The 26,009-nt window shown below is 41.1% G+C and overlaps 2 protein-coding genes across 2 annotated transcripts; one reads left to right on the forward strand and one right to left on the reverse strand.

Moving 5' to 3' along the window:
- Positions 1–79: 79 nt before the first annotated feature.
- LOC104534940 (arginase-2, mitochondrial-like) lies at positions 80–20,215 on the forward strand. Its single transcript, XM_010195084.1, has 7 exons — positions 80–263; positions 11,385–11,562; positions 12,419–12,578; positions 17,178–17,272; positions 17,406–17,510; positions 18,814–18,950; positions 19,796–20,215. The coding sequence occupies exons 1-7, from the start codon at positions 80–82 to the stop codon at positions 19,999–20,001; spliced, it is 1,065 nt and encodes a 354-aa protein (XP_010193386.1). The 3' UTR covers positions 20,002–20,215.
- VTI1B (vesicle transport through interaction with t-SNAREs 1B) lies at positions 20,117–25,633 on the reverse strand (the record flags this gene model as incomplete). The annotated part of the gene is made up of 5 exons (XM_010195085.1): positions 20,117–20,493; positions 21,487–21,548; positions 22,606–22,779; positions 24,130–24,321; positions 25,575–25,633. Coding segments are annotated over 5 exons (584 nt in total), but the record flags the coding sequence as incomplete, so codon positions are not given.
- Positions 25,634–26,009: the final 376 nt, after the last annotated feature.

Raw genomic sequence — 26,009 nt, forward strand, 5'->3', positions numbered from 1 at the left:
GGGGGTGGGGTGGAAATGGTGAATCCAGTGAGTCACGAAACCCCAAAGGCCCCAGAGCCGCCGTTGCCTGGGGTAGGCGATGGCTGCCGCGGATCTGCGGTATCGCGATGTCGTTGAGACACCCGACGGAGCGCACAGCCGCACCGGGGCCTCGAGGAGAGCCCCGGAACAAAGAGAGGCCGGGCCCGCCGGTTCACTGGCCGTGATGTTCGCCGGCTCCCCAGAAACCGGGTGTGCCCCTGTGTCCTGTGTTGGCACCGTGAGTGCGTTATCGGAGTGTGTGCTCTTCCCGTGTTGACTTAAGGAAAGCAAGCGAAACGTGAGGCTGTTTAAAACGTTCTGTGCACTCAGTGTGTCCGGTCAAGTGACACCTTTGACCATGTTCCTCGATTTCTCACTTCATGTGTTTTCTATGTCCGTATTAATTATCAGTGACTTCTGTGCTTTCAGGTGGTGAAATTCAGAACTTTCTGGAGCAATCCTCAGATTTGTATATCAGATGGTGTCTGAAGTTCTGCTTTGAAAGCACTTGCAAATAGCACCATGTGAATGGAAAGTTCCTGGTCTTTTCAGTGTTACCACTACTGTTACTTAAGTAAATCCATGCACTTATTTTTGTTCTAGCTTCTCACATCAATTGCTTTTACAAGCTGAGGACTGCAGAAAACTTGGTTATCACGGTTATTAGAAGCAGGGCGTAAGGGATAGACACTTGTAAAGCTGAACTCTGTCTTGGGAAGATTCTAATCTAAAAAGTATTATGGAAAACTATGATGGGGATGGATTGCAGGATGGGACTACATGTTATCTGTTTTATGTGTGGTTGCTGTTACTGAAATTTAGATGCATGCAGAGGAGAGATAAATGCCTAATAACTCTAGCAAATTTATTCTGAATTATGAGACCTCTTTTAAAACAGAAGCTGCTGCTCTGTGCAGCCCTATTGGCTTATCCGGCATGTCTTTTGATTTGCAAGCTGAAAAGACCTCGTTTGCAATCAAATGAGTAGATAATATCTTTCTGTCTTGTCTTGTACAAAGTTGAGATGTATGCCATCCTTGGCAACATTTGAGTTGTAGTGAGTGTGATCTATAAACTCTACAAACCTATAAGAGGGTGTCTAGGAGAGGTCTTGCATACTGCAATAAAAGCAGGTCTGGATGTCACTGTGCTTAGAGTTTATTTTAAACTATCAAGTTACCAAATTTGAAAGGAAGATATGTTATTCTAGGTAAGACTGTAGGCAGCAGTTTACTTTTATATTGATGATAGAAATCTGTACTGTAAGGACTGAGATTCTCTTTCAAGTAGTTCAAATCTGATACTTTCAATTTGTAAGAATTTTTAGGGGAAAAAAACCCCAGCCTCCCAACCAACAGAAGAAAAGCTCATTTGCATGACACAAGCTCGTTTCAGTAGGAACTTGGAGAAGGTAGAAACAAAGGAAGGACAAAAGCCCTTTTTCAGTAATGAAAAATTGTGGGAATAGAAATGAAGCAAGCTAAACTAAAAAATAACTGGAAGGTAAAAAATAATTTTTAGTTGCTTATGGACTGTTTACTCATTAATCAGTAATGCACATGGAGATACTTCCTTGCTGTTCCCTCACAATTTTTAGAGGCTTTGGGATTTCTCTCCTGCAGATTCATTTTCCTGTGGCTGACACATTCTTCCACTGGGGGAGGGTTTTCTCATTGGTGATGTCTATTGCTGCTTAAATCTCTGCACCTCTCTTATGAACAGGTTCAGATGGCACATGGATGTGACAGGTTCTGCTGTGAGGACCCATCCTGAAACAATGGCAGTGACCAGCATATGCAGAGGAGTTGTTTCTCTCGCAGAGACAATCTGCTTGAGGGTAGGGTGGTAGATTGAGGTGGACGCTACCCTGTAGCCTTTTGTATTGTGCACATCTGTTGTTCATGGGAACTTAACAAATTATTGGTTTTATGTGTGGGCTGTTAATTTTTTCTTCTCTGGGCTGGCAGGATAGCTTTGCCTGTAGTACTGTGATAATAGTGCCGTTGCTTGTACTCCTGCGGTACACTGAACTAGCAGTTAAACTTCAGCTGCTTTCTTCCTTGTCTTTCTAACTCTATTATTTTCTCATACATTGAAGAAGGCAACAGAGCAACAGCATCACTCTAATTATTAATTTGGATATTCTACTTATCTGTTATGTTAAAATAATTAATAATTTTAATGAGAGCTTGTTTCTTGTTTTAGAGGAGCAGGTAAATAGTAAGGCAGCAGACCAAGTTTCTCCTTTAATAATAAATAACATTTATCTGAGATCTAGGGCTTCTGTTCTCCCATCTGTATTAGCTACTTCTGAAGCATTTGTGTCCATAGGGTCTGTGTGTGTGAGGGAGAATGGTGGTGGTGGTGGTTGTTGCATGTCCCCATTGCCCACTGGGATGTGAGGGACTGCTATGAACGTGATTTTCCTTGTCATTACAAGCTTGGAACCAGGCATGAGGTCTACTGGGAAGCATCACTCCACAGCTGAAGAGCAAGGGTGGGTTCTGGGCAGTCTAAGGAAGCACAGTCAGGGAAAAGAGGCAGTGTTCCTGTAATGAAAAGTCTGCATTAATGGTTACTCTCAAATAAAGTTGCCCTCACTTGTTTCAAGTGGAAGAAATTTCTGGTAATCAGATTATTCTGTTTGCCTGAAATTGTAAAGTTTGATTTATTCATTTTCCGTTCGTATATTCACATTCAATTTGAACTGCATTAAATGAAGGTGGTCTGAAGTCTCCTCTGAAATGTAGCATTCAGGTAGTAAGATGCATGCACTGCATTTGTTTGTTTATTTTAGTCTTACGTGTATTTACTTTGAGTATCAAGCAACTGCATGGCTTTTTGTATGTTTGCATGCCTGATTTAATGACTTGCGTGTATAGTGTTCAAGCCACATTGGAGAGAGTAAGAATGCTAGACCTTTGTTTCCTCCTTTTTGTGCTGTTTTGCATTTTGCTTTCACTGGCTGGTGTCTTTGGGAGGGAATTACATTGTTCCCTTTGCCCTATCTTAATTTCTGTTCTTCCTTTGTCCTTTTGCAGAGTCTTGACTGCAATTTCTACTTCATTTTCTAATTTTGTTGGGGCGGGGGATCCCTCCCTTGAAAGAGACTGTGACTGTACCTACATGGTATGATAAATTCTTGGCTGCCTGAAGTGATGCCTGCCTATGAACAGCTTGTTTATGCTGAGTCTGAAATAGGAGGAGGGAGCTCAGAGGCAGATGGTATCGCAAGTCTGTACCAGCCTGTCAGAAATGACTCTGAGCCACTAACTTGACTTCTATCCCCTTGTTAGAAACAGAGAGAACACTGTTACGTGTTGGTAGTAGCTCGAGGTGTACTTGGGAGGAGAGTTAATGTAGCAGGAGTCTAGCTCCCAAGCTAAAAGCAGTGGGTGTGCAAGTCTGTAGCAGGAATAATTTAAAATATAACTGACGAAGCCTGTGGGGCTCTTTGTTCACCTTGGAGATGTTTGTCTTTTGGCTTTGCTGCTTCTTTTAAGGGAAACTAAAATGTTAACACCTTAAAGGACTCTTTCATCTTGCCAAATGAGTGAAAGTGCTGTGTGAAAACAGAGACCCATAACTCCTGGCATGTAGGAGGAGAGGGCACAGGGCTTGCAGAGCTGTGTACTGATCTGGCAGTAAAAAGAAATGGGTGCAATCTGTGGAGGCTCTTCAGTTTTGGTGAGGAGTAGAGAAGATGATAGGTGACAGATGCACTTGACCTAAGCTATAGAAGATGCAAAGTATGAAGCTCTTTAAAGTCAGAATTTCTTAACCATTCCTGTTCGCAGATTAAGCAGGGAATCCGATCAAACTTAAATCTGGAGTGTTGCTTAGTCCTCTTACTTAAAGGAGAGAAGGACCATTCTCAGATTTTTATAAGTAATAGATATCAATTGTTACTTTCTATAGCCCTTGAGGTGACTTAGAGCACCTCTGCTGTTTCTAACATGGAAACAACTTTAGTATAAAATTTCTTCCCAAGTATTCATTCTTGTATGTCGACTGTTGTTGATTTCCTCCCCCTTTTTTTTTCTTTTTTCCTCTCTTTCTTTTATTTATTTAAAGCTGGGTGTGGGTAGGTTGCCGAGTTTAGTCAAAGTTGAGTTTTGATTACTCTAGAATTAATTAACAAAGTTTGGATCAGAGTTGCTGGTTTGACAAGTTAGTGGTCTGCAGAGATATGTGGCTTAGAGACAGAAGCAGAGCTAGACTTGAGAAAGAAAATGACCATCATATTACTAGGCTTTTGTTTGACCGGAACAAAGCTCTTCAGTAATAGGATTCAGGAGGTCAGTGTAGTGACTTAAAAAGGAGTAACCTGCTCTAAAAGAGGAGTGGAGCTGCTAATCCCCATGTGACTAGAGATGCACTCCTGCTTTGCCTAAAACCGTTGAACTCCTACTGGCATCTGCTGCCCAAAAAAGCAATTCAACTTTGTCTCACCAACATTGCTCATATGGTTAGTTTCAGTCTTAACAGTAAATAATGAAAAAAGAATCTAGTTTAGCTTTGTACTAGCTGTTTTCTCAATTTTCTCTTCAGAGCTCAGTATTTTAAACTCTTTGGTTTAGAAGAGCCAGTAAAATATCGCTTATCTGTAGAATTCTGAAAAGTCTAAATTTATTCCATAAATAACATTAAGATCTGTCTTTATCCCCTTTCCTCAAATTTTCTGCTGTTGATAAAGTTGAAATGGAAGACAGACAAAATTTTAAATAACTGCTGGCATTTTAAGCAGCATGTTTAGTTAAATCTCTGCACTGTTGAGATGAGAAATACTACTGTTCATGGGTGCTTTCTGATCACATCTGCTGTCAGTGCTGTCAAGGCTAAATCTATTAATTTGCTAGGAACATTCTTAGGAAAAAGTCAGTAAGAATTTAACATAAAGATGATAGACTAACAGCTGAGTCTTCTGCCTTACAAACCAGAAAAGGGAATGCCCTTTTTTTTTCTCCACCCTGGCATTGCCCCCCACTCCCTCTTCCCCCCTCGAAATACAGCAGGTAAATGGCAGTCCTCTTCTTTTTCCTTTCTTTCCCTTAGACACAAGCATGCACAAACATGTCTGTTTAATAATATCAGTAAAACACACCTATGTAGTACTGCAGCTTATTTTTTTTAGTTATACAGAGACTCTGTTATTCTTGTTTACCTCTCAAATGTTGATTATCCATGATTGGTTAGCTTCAAAGACCAGTGGTCTGACAAAAATCACAGCACAGTCAAATAGGCAGGCCATAACTGACATTTGCAGTGAGTCTTTGAAATTGTCAGTTGTCAGAATGCATCAAGGGCAGGTGCTGCCCCACTCTGCAGGACGGCAGCCAGGACCTGGCTCTGATACCCGGGCAGGTGGAAGGAGCCCTGGCGAGGCTTTGGAGAACTGCTGTTCAGGGGAGGCCTCCACCTGGGCTGTTTCTAGGTTGCTTCTTCACAACAGACTCATCGGCCAGCTCATCTTGAGCCTGGGCAGCTAAGCCCCTGGGAAGGGGGGAGTGTGCGCTGACAGCAGTTATGGCTTATCCTTTTGAGTGTTGTACCCTTTGATATTGGCACGATTAGAACGTAACTCCTAAGAGTTATGAGAAAAACGCCAACAGTGAAAGTTCATGGAATCGGAGCATTCCTTGCAGTATGTCAGTTCTGAGTCTCTTCCCTTCCCTATGCTGATGGAGGGCACCATCTGCTTGTCTTTGGTTGGAATGAAAAGCTTTGTGTCTGTCATTGATTTGATGTTTGTTTTTTTCCCTCTGCCATTTGGCTGGTTGTGCATTATCCATGCAGTCGGCTTTAAAAGAAACTTTGTAAATTTAGGGTAAAGTTCGCTAGGTGCTGTAATTGTAAGTGTACATCATGTCATTTCTGTTTAAAGGCATCTAAAGGATTAAGTTATGCTGATGCAGATCAGGAAACCCCAATTGATTATTTTTTCCTAATCTTTCAATAAGAGGAGACTAGATTGAAGGACCAAAGAACAGAGCTTTTGGAGGGGGTTTTGTATTTCTTTGTGTTTATGGTGATGCCTTTCAACTCTGGTATTTTTATATTATAATTTAGTTTTAGTACATCACTTAGCTGAATTTCTGCACCTGTAAAATTATCTGTAGATTGGAATAAATTCAGATCACATGCTGCTTCATTTTTTTACCATGAGTAGTGTTGAAGGAGAAGAGTTATTGTGAAGGGAGATGACAGAGGGAAAAAATTATTACTGAGTTGTATTTAGATCTGCTTTATGGTGCACAGAATCTGTAACTACTTTCTCATTTGAAACTTTAATCCTATCTCTTGTTGTGGATTCACTAGACCAACATACCTATGGCAGGGATGTACTTATGCGAATTGGTTAGCTATGTGAATTGGTACAGAGGATTATTTTTTCGGTAGAAGGTGGAAATTTCTGTTGTAAAACTACCTGGTGAAAAGCAGGGAATGAGGCATTGAAGGAGGGAAAAAAACCCCAACAAACCAACAACAACAAAAAACCCCACACACCAAAAAAAAACCAAAAACAAACCACCACAAAAAAAACAACCAAAACAAACCCCAGGTATTTCATTTGAATATGAAGTGAGTTGGTCTGATGTTAGTTTCGTGCAGCTGTAAGAGGGAGGGGGAGAACTTCAGTAATCTCTGATACATTGTGCTCTCCCTTCCTCCCCAGTGTTACCTGTCTGGGTTAACTGGTAACACATTTCTGTAACAACCTAAAGCTCGAGGTGCTTGTTGAGGAGAGCTGTTTTGGTATTACGACTTCCTGTGGCTGTAAGTGCCTACTTGTGTTCTTGCTATTGGGAGCTGTTTCTGGGCTAAGATTACTTGAAGGGCATTAGAATTCATGCAGGGTTTGTCAGTGAGTAGCAGACTGCAAGAGCTGCACCCTTTTCTCCTCTCTGATGCAAGCCACAAAAACAAACGTTTCCCAACACTTGATACTGACGTTTTTTGAGACCTCTTCAGGTCAAATGCACTGGATTTCATAAGAGATTAAAGTTATAAACAGTTGTCAAAGGAAAATGAGGTGACTGCTCAATTTGGTGTCGGAAAAAAGATCTCTTTGCTCATTTCATGCAAAGGAGATCTTGAGACTGCAGACGGGGTAGCAACTGGAATCGGTGCTGCTGTTGTGTGAGCTGAAGCCTTTTAAAAGGGTGCATATATAGAACTTTTATCTTAAACCGTACCTTTCAAAGTGCTTAAAGGCAGAGTGGGAATAACTGAGACATGAATTTCCCTCTTAGGAAGTGACATTTTAGAGCTGGTGGAAAGCTATTGAGCCATCAAATATCTGTAACAGGAGATTTTTTTCCCAGCAGATCTGTATTTGGTTTACAGAGAATTGGACACTGTGTAAGAAAACTTCCATTAAACCAGGCTGCTGAATTCTGTCTCTTGTAGTGGGAACCTTGCTAGTCTAATTTCATATTCGTATAAAACAAAAGTATGCCCTTTGTTTATATAGTTTTTACACACACAGATAATTGTGGAAGGTTAAATCTGTCTTAAAATAGGCTTTGGAACACACTGGTCATAATGAATTGAGTTATTTGTTTGCTGTTATGCAACACTTTGACTGTATCTTTGAGAATGGCTTATGGCACGGACTTTGTGATCCTATGAGTTTATACTGAAAAGAAGGATGGTAACAGCTTGTAGCCCTTTGTTTTGCTACAGGAAGGAAAATGTTAAGTTTGTCTATCAACATTGTCCATAATACTTATTGCTTCCTGAAAAGCCTTTTGGTGTCTGTGGTGATTCACTAAATGGGCAGGAATCTGAGGAAACAGAGGAGTAACGCTTTCATGTGAGAGGTTTTATGTAATACAGAGTATGAAGTAAGATGTAATAACACTGGGAGTTCCAGATTCCTTTGAAAGTAGTTCAACAGGGTTTAGAAACATGGAAGAGGAAATATTTGATTTCCCCATTAATTTAGGATTATTTTTTTACCTCTAGTTCACAAATACCCAGTGTAAAAAGGCAGTGTCAGGAGATCATTTCTATCTTGTGTTTCACGTGCTGCTGTTCCAATTCCTGTTTGCTGCCGGGAGAGTTGTAACCATGTTACTTAGCATGCCGTTGGGCAATGTCAGAAGACAGCCTGAAAGCTGAATCCCCTTCTATCGGGTTGTTGCTTCTGGCTCCGGGGCAGCAGCCTAGTAGAGAAGGATGGCGAGGCTTTCCCTGCTGCTGCCCTGCCCAGATGTGTTCGGTTAAATGCCCCCAGACTGATAAGCCACCTGCTTTTACAGAGGAAAAGTTTTCTCTAAATCTGTGCAGGGAAATGACTGCTGCCTACTGTGGGTGCTGAGTAAATGGACTGGATTTTAAGATAGGAGGTGAACATCACCATTGTCATCGCTTGCTAAAAGACACAAAGCTCTTGTCACAATAAAAAAATAGTGGGAGGAAAAGATACTATTAATGTTCAAGGACTGGATTAGTGTGTACTTCTGAGATTAACTGTATCTTAATCGGATAGCCATTAGATAGTTGGCCTAAAACATTCCTGTTAGACTGGGAAATTTGAGCTGTCCTCTGCAAGCACATAAAAACAGACTTCCCAAATAAAAGAGGGAATTGCAAAACTGAAAAAAGAAGCTGCTACAAAGGTTATGAACTCCACCTGAACAACAATAAACCTTTGAAGATGGTAACAAAAACTGAAGGCATGCATTGTCTAACAGACAGGATGCTTTTTACATAAAAAGTACTATAGAGAGGCATTGTAATGCAGGAGATAGGAGAGTACCATTTGTCCAAAAAATGGACAAGATCCCAGAACTCTGAACCCCAAAAGTGTCTGTCCATCCATTTCTACCATACCCACACTGTAAGCTGTATGAACCTGATGTGATCATAAGACATGGATGGGTCTTTTTTATTCAGAAGCTGAATCAAGTCTGTTTGCCTTACAAATGGGGACTGGGAGGAGGGCAGGATAAACAAGAAAAAAAAAATCTTCAACGCAAATGATACTTCTCCAAACAGACTTGCTAGAATGTGTCATGTTTGGCCTCCTTGGAGCATAACCTGAAGAATCTTAATGGATTCCTTGAAGTGCTATGAAAGATGGCATTGTTGGTTCTTTGTTTTACACTGATCTCAAGATGGAGCTTCATGGTATCGTTTCCTTCCATTCTTTTTCACCCTTTAATGGGTAAAAATACTGTGATGTGCTTGTCTGTCCCGTAAGAGAGAACAACAAACTTAAGTGGCTGTCCTTTCTTCCGTGACGTTGTGTAATGTGCTGTCCTGCAATGTGTAAGCCGCTGAACACAGCTTTCAGCTGCAGACTTACTTCCCACAGATGTCAAAGGTATTAGATCAAAGGTATTATTAACTTGTGCAGCATCTCCAAAAGCTCTTGATACCTATTGATTGAATGATACACTGTCTTGAAATCTTACTTTCAAAACTTGCCTCCCAGGCACATCAGTCCTTGAAATACTGAAATGTGTCGCAGTGTGCCAATGTGTGAGAAGTAGCTTTACAGGAAGACACAAAATAAAAGAAAATAGATCTTTGGTATTCATTTACCATTTCTCAGAACTTGCAACTCTTCTGACTGTGTGAATGAAACAGAGGGTAAAAAAATATAGTGGTCACACAGAGATCGATAGCACGTTAAAGTCTGAACAAAATGGGCTCAGAATTCCAGAGCCATCACCCTGCTGGCTAATTAGGTATTGTCTAAGGGAGGGCGAAATGTTGTTGTATGCCTTTTGAAAACCAGGGAGTGGTACGTCATGGTCCTGCTTACTGCTTTAGATCTCTGTAGATAATGTGTTATCTTAGAGTTGCCGCAACTATGTTTATTTAATCCCTTGTCAAGTAGCTGTGCTCAGCTTGACATGTCCTCTCCTAGCAAATACCCTGACATGGGTCTATCTATGTCTCTGCTATATAAAGTATGCTTGCCTGTTTCCCAGACACCTGATTCTCACAAGTCACTCAACCATTTTCCTTCGTTCTTTTCACCAGTCAAAACTCCTTTTGAAATCATAATAAAGTTATGTTTTTCCTCAATGCTACTTTTACATTATTTCCACCAAAGCGAATTCACAGAGCCCATTTCTTAGACATTACACTAATTACTTAATGGAAATTAAGGAGGAAACCTAGAGCCCAAGTGGGCTGTTTCTTCATGTTGATTTGCTTGTCTTAATTTTTCCAAGTGCCCTATTAAGCGTAGGATGTCTAAGGGTGAGATGTCAAGCTCTGGCCTGGGTGCTTTGAACTGTGAACAGATTGGTGATTCTGAGGAACAAATGGGACAGGCATGACTGGTATTCAGGGTGGTATTGACATATTAAGCCAGTATTAGTGTAGCTGTAAATACCTTGGGGCCATTACAGACCCCATCCCTGCCTGCAGCGACAGGTCTGTCTGAAACAGAGGCTTTGGCCTGTGATTTACTGTTAGAAGTTTTGGTATCTGAATGACTGTTAAGAAAGCACATGGTATCAGACAGCAGAGCTTCAAAGGACAAGCTCTATACGTATGAAAGAGAATTAAACTTTAAATGCAGCCAATTAATAAAAATGCTCTCGGTTGGGTGGAGGTGAAACAACTCTCAAAAATGTTCCTTTGTTTCCTAATCTGTGAAGTGATTCCTTTTCAGGGTAAGCTGACAGAGTACATTTTAAGAAAGGCTGAGTCTTAGACCCAGAGTGGTGCTGTGTTTCAACAGCCTGTTAAGTTGTAACTGGCAATGATAGGACCTCAAAGAGGGTTGGGCTCAAGCCCTGAAATTAAAATGCTTTCTAGAACATCCTGTGTTGAGAAAATAGACATGTTCTCTCACAAAGCACTAATTCATCCTCCATGCAGTTGCCTGGAAGTACTGTAAGAAAACATCATGTATTGGTAACGTGGTGTTTTTGTGCTTGGATTCTTGTGGACTTTGAAGATGGAAAATAACTGTTAGGACTTGGGTATAGTTAATGAAATGTGTAGTCCTAGGCATGTCTGAGCAACTGAGCTCATTTAAGGCTGTACACAATCTGTCTAATTGGGAAGATGGGAATACAAACCATACTTTTTTCATGTTAAAATTGCCAAGAAATAATTAAAAAAAAAAAAAACCACCCAGGACTTTCTAGGTGGCTTTCTATGATTGTCCTATCTCATCACTAAATTAAAGTGAAAATTCTATCTTAAGCTTTCTAATCTGTAAAGTTGTGACATGGCTGTTAGTAGGGGCATGCAAATACTCAAATGAATCCATTCTCTTCCCGTTGTTCCTTTCATACTTGCCCAACTGAGTTTTTCAGGGGAGCGTACTTTGAAAGTTTCTCTGGGCACTTTGTTTCATAACTAATTTTCTCCTTTTGCTGCTGTGTTTCCAGGATGCCAAGTGTACGACTTTGGAGATTTGAATTTCACTCAAGTTCCCAATGATGAACTGTACAACAACCTGATTTTATATCCCCGATCGGTGGGTTTAGCCAGCCAGGTACTGGCTGATGCTGTAAGCAGAGCAGTAGCTGCTGGACACAGCTGCGTGACTATGGGAGGTGATCACAGGTGAGCTGAAATAGAAGCAGTTGGCGGTGCATGCTGCAGGTTGACACTTGGAGTGTCAATAAGGGGATGGTGGAAACAACTTAGGGTCATTTCCTGGCAATACCATAGGGTAGCAGCATTTTGATATTATTGCAGGTCCTTTTAGGGTGAAATGTCAAAGACAGCTACAAAACTGTCACCTTCTTAGACAGTACTACTTATTTCCAGACTCTTCTGGGATCTGCAGACGTACAAATGAGGTTTTCCCATTTGGCAGTTTGTGTGATGAGGTCCTTTTAGAAACTGCTGCAGTTTCCTTATTGCTGAACGTTTAGTAATGTATTTCTTTTGCCTCTCAACTGTAATTATGAGTTTGTAATGCCTGCACACAAACTATTCTGTAACAGATCTTACAACATGTTAATCTCTCTTCTCTTTTCCCCTAACCTTTGGTCTGAGAATTGGTTGGAGAAGGTAGAATGTAAGAATGAGTTGGGGAGGTGGGTGGGTGTCATGATTGGAATAAAAAAATGGATGAACAGCAGAACTGATGAGTGAGCTCACTAGATTTTCTAAGAGATCATTTGGAGCTAGAACAGTGGAGGTCAGAGTGTGGCAAAGGTGACAGTGGAGAGCGAAAAGAGCCCTTTCTCATCTGTCAGTACTGGTACTGTCCTGTAGAGTTACTTGGAGACTCCTGGAATCAAGCCAGTGGCATGCCATGCAGTTTATATGGGATGTACCCTGTGTTGTCACGGATGTCTGGCGTCTTTAAACACGGCAGCGTTGCTGACTGAAATTGCAGAGACTTCCCATTGTCCTTCTACTTGTTCTGAAGGAGAAATGGTGACTAAAGCCTTTGCTACTGTACTTCCAGCTTGGCGCTTGGTTCTGTCAGTGGCCACGCACGGCAGTGCCCACACCTTGGTGTGATCTGGGTGGATGCGCATGCTGATATCAACACGCCTCTTACAACTCAGTCTGGAAGCCTCCATGGACAACCTCTATCATTTCTCTTGAGAGAGCTTCAAGATAAAGTAAGTACCTTGCTTGTACAGTTAGCCTACATGGAAATCCTTGGAGCATTTTTTTTCCTATGTGGTGGTTTCTTAGCTGCTGGCAATGCAGACCTTTTTTATCTGAGTGCAAGCAAAAATGTATTATTTCTGTGCATGCACATGTACATATATATATATATACACACATATGTAAATACAGGTATTTGTGTACACACAGTTACAAGAGTGAGAAGAATGAGAAAAGCTTTTCTTTGTGTTAGCACCCTCGTGGGTTGTACAGAAGCAGCTGACCATGGTGCCATTCCTGCATAAGGAGTGGCGTTGGTGCTGAGGCTGTGCATTGCTGTGCAATGGTGGCAATTCCACCAACTGAGCGAAGGAGGAAACCTCCCCCCAGCCGAGCCTGTGAGAGCTGTGCAGAGCTCCCTTCTGGTGACAGCTTGTTCCTGCATACCTTCCATGCTGCTTCTGCTTGGTTTGGCTCTTCCGTGTTTTGACAGCCTTGGGGCCTGAAAGGGGCTGTTCCTGCATGATCTCTCCTAACTGGTTGCTCTGGTGTTGGCTTCACTGGCAAATATTACAAATCGGAACAGCTGTACGTGCTTACAGGGTGCTTTTAAAGAGAGAGTTCCTGTCTTGGAAAGAGGTCAAATTGTCAAAACCAGCTGTTTACCAGGGCATGTCAAATGTGCATGGCTGGTTTTTGCTACTGTCAAGATGCTAAATGTAGGTTGACCTGGGGCCTGCGTACCCTTTTGGGCTTAGCTGTGGACTGTATCTCCCTATACAGGCACCTGTAGTGTATCTACTGGAGACACCATAGTGGCAGCCTGTGTGCTGTTAATAGCTGGGGCCTTTGTAGTAGGAACTTAGATCTGACCATCTCCTTCTGCTGAAGGTCAGGCTGGAGAGTGGGAGCAGGATCAGCAACTGCAGGTTGAGAATGGACGCAGAAAAACATGACTCTTCATGTTATTCTGGCCTTTTGCATCACTAGTCATTTCTCTTAGATTTCTTTTTTCTCTTTGATAAATTTTGGGGGTTCTGTGTTGATGGAAGTATCTCTTCCAGGTAACATCAACCATGGTTAATGTCCTTATGGCTATTGAAGACACCATTGCAGTAGTACTGGTTTGGCATAGCAAGATTGTTACCATCTGGTAAAGCTCTTCTGCTTTACTCCTGCAAATTCTTTTGAATTAATTCTGTCCACGAGTCAATTGAGTCATTTGGTACTTTTAAATACTCCCTTCTTTCTAGTAATTCTTGTGTGGTCTCCACAACCATGTTAGAATTCCTAAAGTAATGCAAAATTAATGGCGCTGCTTGAAATACTCCCAGGACATGATAAAGTTAATATAAAAGGTTACTACATTTCTAGTTTCTTGCCCATAAGTTAAAGGGGGTGATAAAAATTTTCTGTTTGGCAGCTGCACCCACTTCTGCAGGAAAGAGAGGAAGGAGAGGAGAAAGCTCTCCTAAAGTGAACAGTTTGTCTTGGTGAGAACGGAACAAAGCCAAGTTCTTTGGTAGCCGAGGAAGGAGGAGAAAGACAGAATAAGATACGCTGCTTTCCTCTTTTGGCAGTAGGACAGAAGTATTTAATTGCCTTCCTATGTATACACTGGCATTTTCTGGTCTGCTGGGCTCCAGTTCTTGAGCAGCACAAAAGAGTGTTGGGTTGTTTGGTTTTTTTAGAGCTACTAAAAGAATACAGTGAGCTTTCTGGGTCAATGGGGAAGCAGGCCTCTTGCCAGCTGCAGAAGCAAAGAAAGAGTAACATTAGGCTACACTTACAGGTGAGTCAGTCAAGTGTGGTGCTGGTTCTGAGATCTCATTCTAAGCCCCCCGGAGTTCCAGCTGTCAGGAAGCCTATGCAGAAACATCTTGACACAAGCCCCTGAACCAGTGTTTGCAGCTACACAGACAGGCATGTACTGTCATACTTGACTCACTGGAGGGAACCTCTGTGTGTGAACAGGTGCATGTGGCTTGCACTGTCATCCAGCAGAGCCGTTATGTTGACAATGGGACAAAAAATGTACTTTATTCCCTGACTGCTTTGCAAGAATTCTTTTTGAATCCTAAAGCTGTGTGCCACCGGCAAGGAGGCTGCTCTGGTCCTACAGTCTGCTAAGCATAACTTCTTTCTCAGTGCTACACAAACTGACCAGTTGCACTCTGCTTCTCAAGGTTACTATCTTGTCAAAGGGAAGATAGCACAGCCACTTGAGAGGGCAAAAGAGATTTTGTGGTGAGCACTGCATCTCCTCCCTTGCTGTCACTCATGCTGTGGAGGGGTTTTTGAGCAACCCCTCCCCACCATGACACATCTGTGCCTATGTTTCTCTGGATGGACCCCCCATAATTCCACCAAAGTGTCTCTCAGGGTCACAAGACTTGGTCATCAACCCAATAGTCTCAGGCAGGCTAGGTAGCACTTGGCTTCCTGTCTAAATTGTTTTGTAGAACCACAGAGAAACAACAGCTCCTTTGAGGACAACAAAATAAAAATAGCCCACATGATTGCACTTTATCTTGTGGATTCATTGCCCATCTCTACTAATTGGTACTGCTCTTCCAGCATCTGCAGGCTCCTTGTTCTTCATTCTCTATCAAGAGGACATGAGATAGATGTAGTAGTGTAACACACTTCTTTCTTGGTGACATAATCTGTTTACACTGTTCTTGACCCATGCCACCAACTCAGTTTAACCTTCTGTGGGACTGTGTGAGACCTGAGTCAGGAGCAGCCTCTTTCCTTGGTGCATTTTTGAGATACATCAAGTGCTGGCCTTTGCTCACTGTGTGACCCTACAGACAGCTGTCCTGGCACAATGTAATGGGGGAACTGATGTGGCAGCAACTGCTTAAATGAGCACAACTGCCAAGAACTCCCCAGGGCTGTGTCAAGTCCCTCACTTTAGGTGTTTTCTTACCTGTTTTCAGAATCCTTTATGTATCCAGGGCTAATGAGCTTGGCCAATGTTATACTGAATTAAAGGTCCCCATGTTCAACATGAAGTATAAGTGTAGCATCTGGCTATGAAATAAAACAAAGCATGTAGCCAGGTCACTGTAGAACAAACCTGGTGTTGCTTACAGTCCATTCTCCACAGGCTGTCAGCTGCTACTTGTTTGTCCAGGCAGCTTCGCAAGAGCACTGCCTGCTGCTGTTCAAGTCAAGGTGGCACTTAAGGGTTTTAAAAATGCTTTTAAAAATAATTTTGCTGTTTTACGGGAGAATATTTATGAACATAATCCTGGCATTCCACAAACCAAGCATTAGTGTCAGGGCTCCTGGAACCATTCAAACTAAACTCATAAACTGCTGTTAATAACTTATCATGAAAATGCCTGCTCCTTTTTCTGATGCCTGTTTGGCTTCACCATCAGCAATTCCTCTTCTATTGCAGCAAGGTAAGAACAGAGCCTACCAAAGGAAGTTAAGGCATTCCATTTTCTTTATTTAAAGAGGAAGAGGTGTAACTAAAAATGCAGAATTAAATCTGCTACATCATTGATACTAGAGAGTATTTGACAATATTATCAATACTGTGCTCAGCTTTATGGTACAGTGGTAGGTTTTGCAGATACAGCTTCACTTCTGAGATCTGAATTATTTTTCCTGGTGGTCTCCAATTCATTTATCCTTCTGAATTCATGACTGCAGAAAAGTCATTGCCCTAGATTAACAAATACTTTTATTATTTGTGCTTATTTAATCTCAATATAATTAAATATAGCTCCAGGTATGTTAGCTTATAAAAACAAATTCAAATCTTGTAACTAGAATATAGTTAGTAATTGAGAACTGTAAGAGGGAAACCAAAGCTTTCTTGCTACTTGACAGCTGTGTTGGCTGTAGCCATTTTCAGAGCTGGGAGAGGAAAAAGAAACATAAGGTAAAGTACTCCTAAAAGCAGTAGAAATTAATAATTAAAGGATTTTTATAATTGCGTACTTAATTACCAAAGCTGAAAAATGATGACCACGTCACCTTCCATTTGCTGTCCTAGACCTGCTCTCTTCAGTTCTACACTGAAAAGCAGCGTGATATGGCCCAACTTCTTGTCATGCTGCCCTTTTTTTTTTTTTCTCTCCTTACTTCCCACTTTGAATTTGCCCATCTTTAACATTTGTTTTTGCAACAAAGTTTGCATGACTTTTTGGTAATTCTAAAAACATACAGGTGCCTGTATGTATTTTTTTTTTAAATTCTTCCACTTCAGTGTGATATACTGGGTAAGTTACATAGCACTACCGTTACATGCACTGTGTAAGTGACCTACATCTGGGTGTCTAGTTTCTTCTCATTTCCCCTTACGTTCACTGATGCTAATTACCTACTGCTTGTGAACTTGGGCTTTTTATTCCTCCTCTTCAAACTGGAAAATGCAGAAGAGTTAAAAATTTAATCCATTAACACTCAACTTGGGTAAAAAGCTGTGACAAAGCAAGGACTGATTAAATCAGGAAGCCAGACTCTCAAGTGATGAAGTGTCTCTGTTTAGACAGAGAAAAGATGCTATAAATAAATACAAAGTGTTGAGGGAAGCATTAAATAGTTTTGTTAGAGACATCATTATTAACGCAGTACCAAACCTTTGCTTGCAGGTACCACAACTGCCTGGCTTTTCCTGGCTAAAACCCTGCATTTCAGCATCTGACATTGTGTACATTGGTTTGAGGGATGTGGATCCTGCTGAATAGTAAGTTGATGCACATTGAAGGATTTTTGTGAAGGCTAAAATCATGAGCTTCTTTCCACATTGAGCTGTTGACAAGGGCTGCTAGATTTAAACTTAGGCCAGTGATGATTTTTTTTATTTTTATTTTCTACAGCTATATTTTGAAGAACTATGACATCCAGTATTTTTCTATGAGGGATATTGATCGCCTTGGAATTCAGAAAGTTATGGAAAGAACATTTGAACAATTACTGGGCAGGTAACAAACTATTATCTGATTTAAACTACTCTTATAATGCACTTCTTGAAGTGCAGCTTTCCTGAAAGTTATTTAAGAAGTGAAAGTCTCTCTTGATGTAAGGCAGCCTAACAGAACTGTGAGAGCATCCAGTGAATAGTAAAGTCTTAGCACTGACTTTAGTCCTCAACTTCCATATCTTGAACTGGAACCATTTCACAGTGTGTTGCAAAACGCTACAAGCTAGTTTACATGAGTCACTACAATTGTGGCTCTATTCTATACGATTTGTTCTGTTTCTGGAAGAGTTCTGCATTTTGCTGCAGTCTCACAAAATGTTAGAATCAACTTGGAGTCCAGGGTATACATTATACTTTTAAAATATAAATGCAGCAACTGATGATAACTCGAACTCAGTTGTTAGTACTGAACCAGATCAGGAAGCAAATCATGTGAGCCTAGGGCCACATAGAGAGGACCAGAGTGAAGAGGGTAACCTCTCACCACAAGGTGAGCAGAACAAGGCCCCCGTCTGTGCTGCATACTGTTGTGTCTAAAGCTGTGCTCACTCCTAACAGCTGCAGCTGTGCCAAGTAAAGAAGTTCCTAATCCAGATGCTGCAGATGCTCAATAGGGAGAAGCAAGTTGGAAGGACAGTCTACCACTTAAATAGCTCATGTGAGTGATATGCAGTGTCCAATCTATTAAGCTGTCATGGGTTGCCAGACTTCATGCAGTAACTAACACTTTAGGTTTGAGATTATCTTTCACTTTTTCATCAACTAAGCTTATATGGTAGAGTTTGGAGGCAGCCTTCAACTATTGACCTAGAAAATGCAGAATGCCTCGTTCATCTTGATGAACTGTCTATGAAATCCTCAAGCTTGGTGTTTCCTCCATCCTAGATGCCATGCAAGTCAATGTTTCAGCCTTTCACCCTGGCTTTCTGTACAAAAGGAGAAAAGGCTGGATTATATCATACATTTATCTACGTTTTTCCAACTAAGGATACAAATACCAGATAAGATGGTTAGAACTAAAGTACTTATCTTCAGCCAAATCACACCTGTGCAGATACTTGGTGAACCTAGAAAGAGAAGCCTCTGTTTTCCTAATGTACTGGGGAAAGTTCTGAGCTAGACGTTTCAGAGTCCAAAGATATTAAAAAACAAATCCTTTCAAACGTATGTAAGACATGGTATAGGACTTAGGACCTTTAGCATCATGTTCTATGATGCTAATTTGATCACCCTGGAAAGTAAGAAATGCAGGTAGAAAAAGTTCAAGGCTCTGAAATGGCTTTTCTTGTTTTGTTCTGTCTCAGGAGACAGAGACCCATTCACCTGAGTTTTGATATTGATGCTTTTGATCCCTCACTGGCTCCAGCAACTGGGACTCCTGTTCTAGGTGGATTAACTTACAGAGAAGGCATGTACATCACGGAGGAGATACACAACACAGGTAGGAGTTGATCAGCAGTACGGGACTAAGCAAGGACAGGACAGACTACATCAAGCTCACATTGGCTAAGCTTTTCCTGTGTAACTAAACAGTAAGATAAATTTAGTCAAAGCTGAGGTGCCTACAAAGTCAATTCAACCTTCAGTAAAGGAAAAAGAAGTCCTATGTTTGGTCTGTACCCCAGGTGTTGGAAGCAGCTTAACCATCAACTTCAGCTTACCAAAAATAAATAAAATACATAGTATATATAGTGTCAAAAATTACTTGGTCATCTGCTATAATACTGCCCTGTATTCCTAAATGCATGAGGTAATAATGGGCATCCTCATGGCTAGCAAAGCAAGCATTCACTAAGTATACTGCTGTTGATTCAGTAAGTGAGGAGTTTCTTTCTTATGCAATGAAACTTTTATTGAATTTGTTTAAATAATGTGCTACTTAGCAGTAAAAGTTGGTATGGCAAGAAAAAAAAACCCCAGACAGTAGACAACAGATTCAATAGAACTGTGAACAGGATGGCAAAAAATATACTAGGTGAGACTATTTTGTATCTCCTAATGTTGGGACTAGGAGAAAACAAGATTAAAAAGCATTCTCTCAAGTGTATGTGAAACTTCAAACTTATTTTTCCTGGATGCTGAAAGCATGGATGACTGAGGTAGTGACCACGTAAGAACCAAACTAAACCCACAAACTTCTGTCTAAGAACCCCTCACTTGAAGCCAATTTTATACATCTAAGGGGTAGAGTAGGTCACAAGCTCAAATACAAACTTACTGCAAAAGAAACCCTGTTAGAGATTTTACCCCTTTTCACAGTAACAATGCTGTACGTCATTTTCACAGGAATGCTTTCAGCTGTAGACATGGTTGAAGTCAATCCACTGCTTGGAGCTTCTCAAGAGGAAGTGAACGCAACTGCTGGTCTTGCAGTTGATGTGATAGCAACGTGCTTTGGGCAGACAAGGGAAGGAGCACACACGGCTTTTGAGGAACTCCCAACACCCAGTTCTCCAGATGAATCTGACAGTGAAGAGCAAGTGAGGATTTAAGAACCCAAAGCATTGGGTACATTGGACATTTTAGAGCTCTGCTGAGGCACGTGAGTGGATAGATTGTCAGCCCTTGGCAAATACCGTTAACTTCTCAATTTTTAAATAAACTAGCTTTTCCACTGATTGGTGGCTACTTTACAAGATTTATTCACTTAGTTAAGTATATACAAACTGAGACAATAAAATATTTATTACCTTCTTCTTAGTCTTACCAGTAGTTCAAGTCTGTCTCTGCGTTTTCCTTTTATTCCCATTCTCTGTCTTTCTAGTGTCAGTACAGATTCAGTTGAACCTGCTGTCTCAGGAGACAGTTCAATCCTCAGACAATCAAAGGGAACAGACAGCCCATCTTGTTCCTCAACAGTGTAAAAGCTCTTCTCACCCATGGAGATTCATGTGCTGCGAAAGAACTTGTAGTAGACCACACCTCCTAGGATGGCCAGTTCCAGGATGATGATGATGGACAGCAACAACTTATTAGTGGTTAGTCTAGAGTTAAAAAATAAATTAAAAATCTAAGATACCTTTTCCCCCCTTGATTTTAGATAATTTGATCACCACCTTACCTTCACTAAATATCCTTCCTGTTTCAGCTAGACTGTTCAGTAAGACTGTGTGTTCCTACTCAAGTTTTCCTGGAAATTCTGCTTAAATGTTCTACTTCACCAGTAGCAGTCCTGTTCCTCTCCACCCCCACCCACCCAGTACAGCAGTTTATTCTGCTCTGCATGTGCCTACTCATTCACTTAAGCAAAGAGGAAAACATCAGCTGAACTTCTCCTGTGCTAAAACCTACCTTGTGGTGCTTTTATGTGGAACTATGTAGTTAAAGTAAAACGATAAAGTCTTGAAATAACATTATACAGTTCCTGCAGCTTTCTTCAGCAACAGGTATAAAGGGGAAGTTTGTTAGGCCAGAAGTAACTACTGGAAATACCATATTCTATGAACAGTTTTTTACAAGAATAATTAAATCAGTGTTAAGAAACGGAATATTTAGCAGCCAAGGCTTTAGTCATGAAAATAGTATATGGTCAGGCTCAGTCTAGCTTCTCTAGGGCATTATTATGGGCTAAACAGAGATGTCTGTGTCATCAGACATCTGACTCACACAATGCTGCAGTGATTTATGGCCCAGCTTTTTCCAACAAAAATAACAAGGAACTGCATCTAAAGGTACCATTAGCAGTTCGCTGTAATGTGCTTATGTCCAAATCCCTCCCCTCATCACAATTTATCATGTGTGATGGTTAAAGACCTCTTATTATCCTAAATGAGCAGCACAAATGCAGTAGTGTTCTACTACCTGTATCCATTAAGTAATTACCAGAGAGGAGAAAACAGGAACTGGCATCTGCACATGAGCACACATTGTGTTTACACGTTCCCTAAAAACTCCCTGTGGTTCCAGCTTTGTTCCTTAGACCAGCAGCCAACAATGCTCCCTGCCATGTGGTGCTCTAAGCCAACGACGGCACTCACCTCCTGGACATGGAACGTAGAATCTTGCGACTCTTGCTCAAGTTTTCACTTGTATTCACCAACTAAGAAGAAACAGAAGTTATTTGCCAGTTGAAAAGTATACAGTAACTCTGTAACGGTGCCCCTGGAAGTAGCTGGTGTTTAAATGTTCCAATTAAAAAGCTGTTGTCTCTCAGAGGCAGGATTCATAACGTTTGGCCACTGGAGGCCTGCAGGTAAGACTTCATTACTCTGCTTCCAAAGCTTTAAGGGAATTTAAAGGTACACCAGGTCATATAGACAAAAACTATACCTACAGATCTTAAGATGACATTTCCTTTCCTGCTCTCCAACCCAAATTTGGGAGCAGCACATACCAAGTTCTGACTGAAATGAGAAATGATTGAAAAACTACTTAAATGAAAAAGCTACAGGCGCTGTTGCGAAGAGTCGAGACTGAGCATGCTTACTTGCCAAACTCGGCATCCTGCTGCAAGTCACTCAGTTAAAAGCTTTGCACTCGGGGTCCCTTGTAGGCACAGAAAACCCCATCAGCTTCTTAGTTCAAGACTGAATTCTAAGTTTTGCATATGTGTGTACACAAAACAAGTGAACTACTTAGAGCTTCCACAGTTGTAGAGCTTCTTGACCCAAGGACAAGGAAGAGGCATCTTGTCTCACACCGCTTTCTTCTTCCTTAGCTATTCTACAAATACTGGAAGGCTAGTAAATAAGTAATTAATCTTTATTAAATTTCATTTCATTAGAAGAACTTTCTAACTGCCTCCAAAATCTAAACCTTTACTAGTAATCTAGTGGTGGGCAACTCCTTAGCATTTTTAAAAATCTGTAAATTTTTCAGTAATGCTAGGTTTTTTGAGTGGGTTTATAATATCTAATTATTATTTGTCTAATATCCACTCTTACATAGACACAGCAGCGGACACTTAGCCATCGTGCTTTGGGCCCTTCTACAGTAACTATTTTCCTTTTATGAGCACAGCATAGAAACGTGGCAGCCTGGATTTAGTCTATAGAAAGTCAACTGAATTACTGTGCCTACAGAGTAATTACTGGCACAGAGCTCATGCTAGGACAACATCAGGTTGTTTTAATACAATGTCCAGTTTCTCTGCTTACTCTGCTCTTGGTGCGTTCCAGTTGCTCCCGCTGCTCCCCAAGTTCTTCGATTATATCAGTGCCAATCTGATCGGTTTCAGCAGCAATTCGGTGCGAGCGCTCAATGCTCTGACTGGCTCGGTTCAGGCTGTCGGTTCCCTGGAGAAGTAGCACCCTCTGTGACTGCAGATTAGTCTGAAAAATAACATAAGCTTAACTGTTGAGCACAAAGAGAGAGGTATTAGGCTTCTGACACACTAAAAAGTTAGGATGCGACTCCATAGGCCACTCATTTGTATCAGCTGTACAGGCTTCTTCCTAAGGTAACTGTTGCAGCCCAGTTAATCTTGAAAGAGTTCTTGTTCACAGTGTAAGATTATGGCCAAATCTGGTTAATCTTGAAAGAGGAAGACGCACAGCTAAAGAGTTAAAACAGTTACAAAACACTGTCTTTGCAACAGTTTACTTTTCCGTGAAAGAACATTTACATGATAATATCATCTTTGCCTTCCAGATGCTAAATTTTCTTTTCATTCATATCTAAATTCAGTCTTATTTGTGATTTCACAGTTGGTTGCCAGGGAGATCATTAACTGTTTTCTCAGTTGAAAGGATCGGGAACAAACACCACAAACAGATGGACTGCTAAGTAACAAAGATCCTCTTTTCATGCCAGTAGACTCTGCTAGAGGATAAGAAATGTCTGCTGACCTAGGGGTCAAAAGGTACCTCAAAATAAAGTATTTCCTTAGGCCTCAAAGTCTAATCTACCACCCTGCTCTCACTCTTTAAGAGGAACCAATCCAGAGGAATCAAATGCAAAAATTCACCAAGCTACTGTAGAATTAGATACTTAAGGAAAAAGCCTCACTCAAACCTTCCTTATCTAAGGCAGACAAACAAAAAGCCCACCTCCACAAACTTTCTGTACAGATGACAGCTCTTTGAAGATAAGAAGCAGATTCGGTCTCACTAGCTCAGCTATATCTAGGCATACCTGGTAAGCAAAGAAATTGGGTGCATTTCTTGTACTGCAGCAGCACATCCATAGCGGACAAAGTGCTAGAGCATAACTTCATATATTTTCTTGAAATGATTTACGCTGAGATTGCCTGAAAGAGAATTCTACTAAAGAACCTACAGAGTGCGTGATTCATGCACTTTGCCAGTTTTGGAGACTAAAACTACATCAGTTAAACTTTCTTCTCAGTCAGTAGCATCACTTTTGTGCTTTCACTGCTGCAGAGGAATAATTAAATAGAGCGTTTCCGTACAGGATGTTGTGTAAGTTACTAACTGCACGGTATTAAAGTACTTCTGTTTTGATTATATGCATACCTTTGTTTCAGAACAGAAAAGCTCTCCGAGCTCTACGTGTTCGTTCTCTTCCCTGAGATATTCATGTTACACACAAAGTAATGCATACAGGGAGTTATACAAGCAGAGAAGCTAAGTGCATTAGAGTAGAAACACTCTAAACAATCCATCTGGAAATTTTTTTAACAATCACAGCAAAGTTAAATAAAATTCATATCTAATTCTTACACTCTGTTCATTTTCTGTGGAGAAGATTCCATATTTTATATCGCCTTGACTTCCAGGGCCCAATCCCAAATCTGTGCTTCTCATCTCTCTTTGGAACATGGAGAGGTCTCTTCTGTACGCCCGAATTTTGCTCATCATTTGGTTGCGGAAAGGCAGGGGAGCATACTTCAGTTCTTCTTCCATTTCCCGCAGCTTTAACAAAAGAAAAAGTAGTTATGTTTTAAAACACCAAATCTATTCTTAGCAGCAGCTATACTCAAAACTTGCCACCAGATGAAGGAATTCACGTGTTTTTATGTGACTGGGGGGAAGGATTAACCCCAAACCCCATACTCCTCATCTAGTATCAAGTACACCACTCTGCCTAACGCTGTTCAGCCCACATGGATTTTCAGATATACAATGTCCCTCTCCCCCCAAATAAATAAATAAAAATGCCAAGCTTAAATGCTTGCTGTTTTCTGAAACATCACTCTGTGACTCAAAAATGTGCAGTTCTCACTTTTATATTGTTGAAGCATTTATATGATGGGTATCAGCTTCTCATGATATCTATGCAACAGATATCTATTGCACAGGTAGGCAGGCCACTGAATTCATACTCTGAACATCCAGGCCCGGTAACTGGAGTTAGGATTTATAAACCCTGAGATGTTGAATGCGTGAATTTTCACATCAATTTTTAGTGACAGTTGTTACAAATTCACAATGCCTAAAGCTGTCCACCAATATGCGCTCACTCTCAGTATGAACCCTACCCCTCATACATCACCAGAATCTCCACAGATACATCCTAAGAAAACCCAGTAAGTTAGAAGAATAAAGCATCTCTCTGAAAAGAACATTCAGCTGTGACTCAAAAAGATCCCCCCAAACAACACATTAATAAGAAAAGAAAGCCTAATGCATAATGTCTTGCTTAAAAAGACAAGTGAAGTGGCAGAGAGGCTGTGCTCTTCCATGTCACCCGCTGTCCAGGAAGCCTATAAATAGAGGTTTAAAATACTCAAAGTCCCTGATGTTTAACCGTCAGACTATTACAGAAAGATCGGATGGTTAAGACTAGTAAGAAAAAAGACAGCAGAAAAGAAGTAGCAAGAAGAAAAAGCAGATTCTCTGCATGTCCTCCCTACAATCTCTAGCAGCTGTAATTGCACTTCTATCATCCTCTTTGTTCAACAAAGCGAAGGTGATACTCAGACCAAGCACACACACAAGAAAAAATACAGATGTATGAATATTTGTCTATATAGGTATATAGATATATACATTAGTCTTAACAAACACAGATGCATCTATCAGATCCATTAAATAAACAGATTTAAAAAACGTGTTTGCCTGACAGCGTAAGAACCATAAAGAGCATAAAATTTGGAAGTATTGTCCTGTTAAAGCATCAATGTTTCAACCGGTCAGAAAGGCCAGAAGTCTAGATCGATGTTTACCGTTTCATTTGCTTCACGCTGTTTCTCATCAAATTCTCGAGTTAGTTTTTTCTTCTCCTCTGTGGAAGAAAAAGTGTTGTGTCAGATAAACTACAGACAAATGACAACAGATCTCAATCCATTAGAGACACGGAAGCTGCCACAGATGACCGATTACAGGCGCCAGGTCAAAATGTACCTCAAACAGGAACATCCTGTTCTTAGGACAACTTTTCAGATGGTGGGGGCAGGGGGCAGAGGTGGTGGAGAAGCCACCCTTCCAAATGCTGGCCAATACGTCTTCCGAAAGCGACGCCCTGAATTCCTGCAATTGCCTTGGCAAACGCCTCCCCCCCGCGCCCAGGCTTTCTGAACGGGACTTCGCCCACCAGCTGTAAACGCAGGTTTACCTACGGGGAAGCGTCCCGAACGCTCTACAGCAGCCCCAGCTCCCCA

This window comes from Mesitornis unicolor, unplaced genomic scaffold (genome assembly GCF_000695765.1).
Source record: "Mesitornis unicolor isolate BGI_N332 unplaced genomic scaffold, ASM69576v1 scaffold54991, whole genome shotgun sequence".
Taxonomy (NCBI): domain Eukaryota; kingdom Metazoa; phylum Chordata; class Aves; order Mesitornithiformes; family Mesitornithidae; genus Mesitornis; species Mesitornis unicolor.

Coding starts and splice junctions, on each gene's coding strand:
- LOC104534940 (XM_010195084.1), top strand. CDS start 80: ATGGCTGCCGCGGATCTGCGGTATCGCGATGTCGTTGAGACACCCGAC. Junction 264..11,384: donor GTCCTGTGTTGGCACCGTGA/GTGCGTTATCGG, acceptor CTGTGTTTCCAG/GATGCCAAGTGTACGACTTT. Junction 12,579..17,177: donor TGAGAGAGCTTCAAGATAAA/GTAAGTACCTTG, acceptor CTTTGCTTGCAG/GTACCACAACTGCCTGGCTT.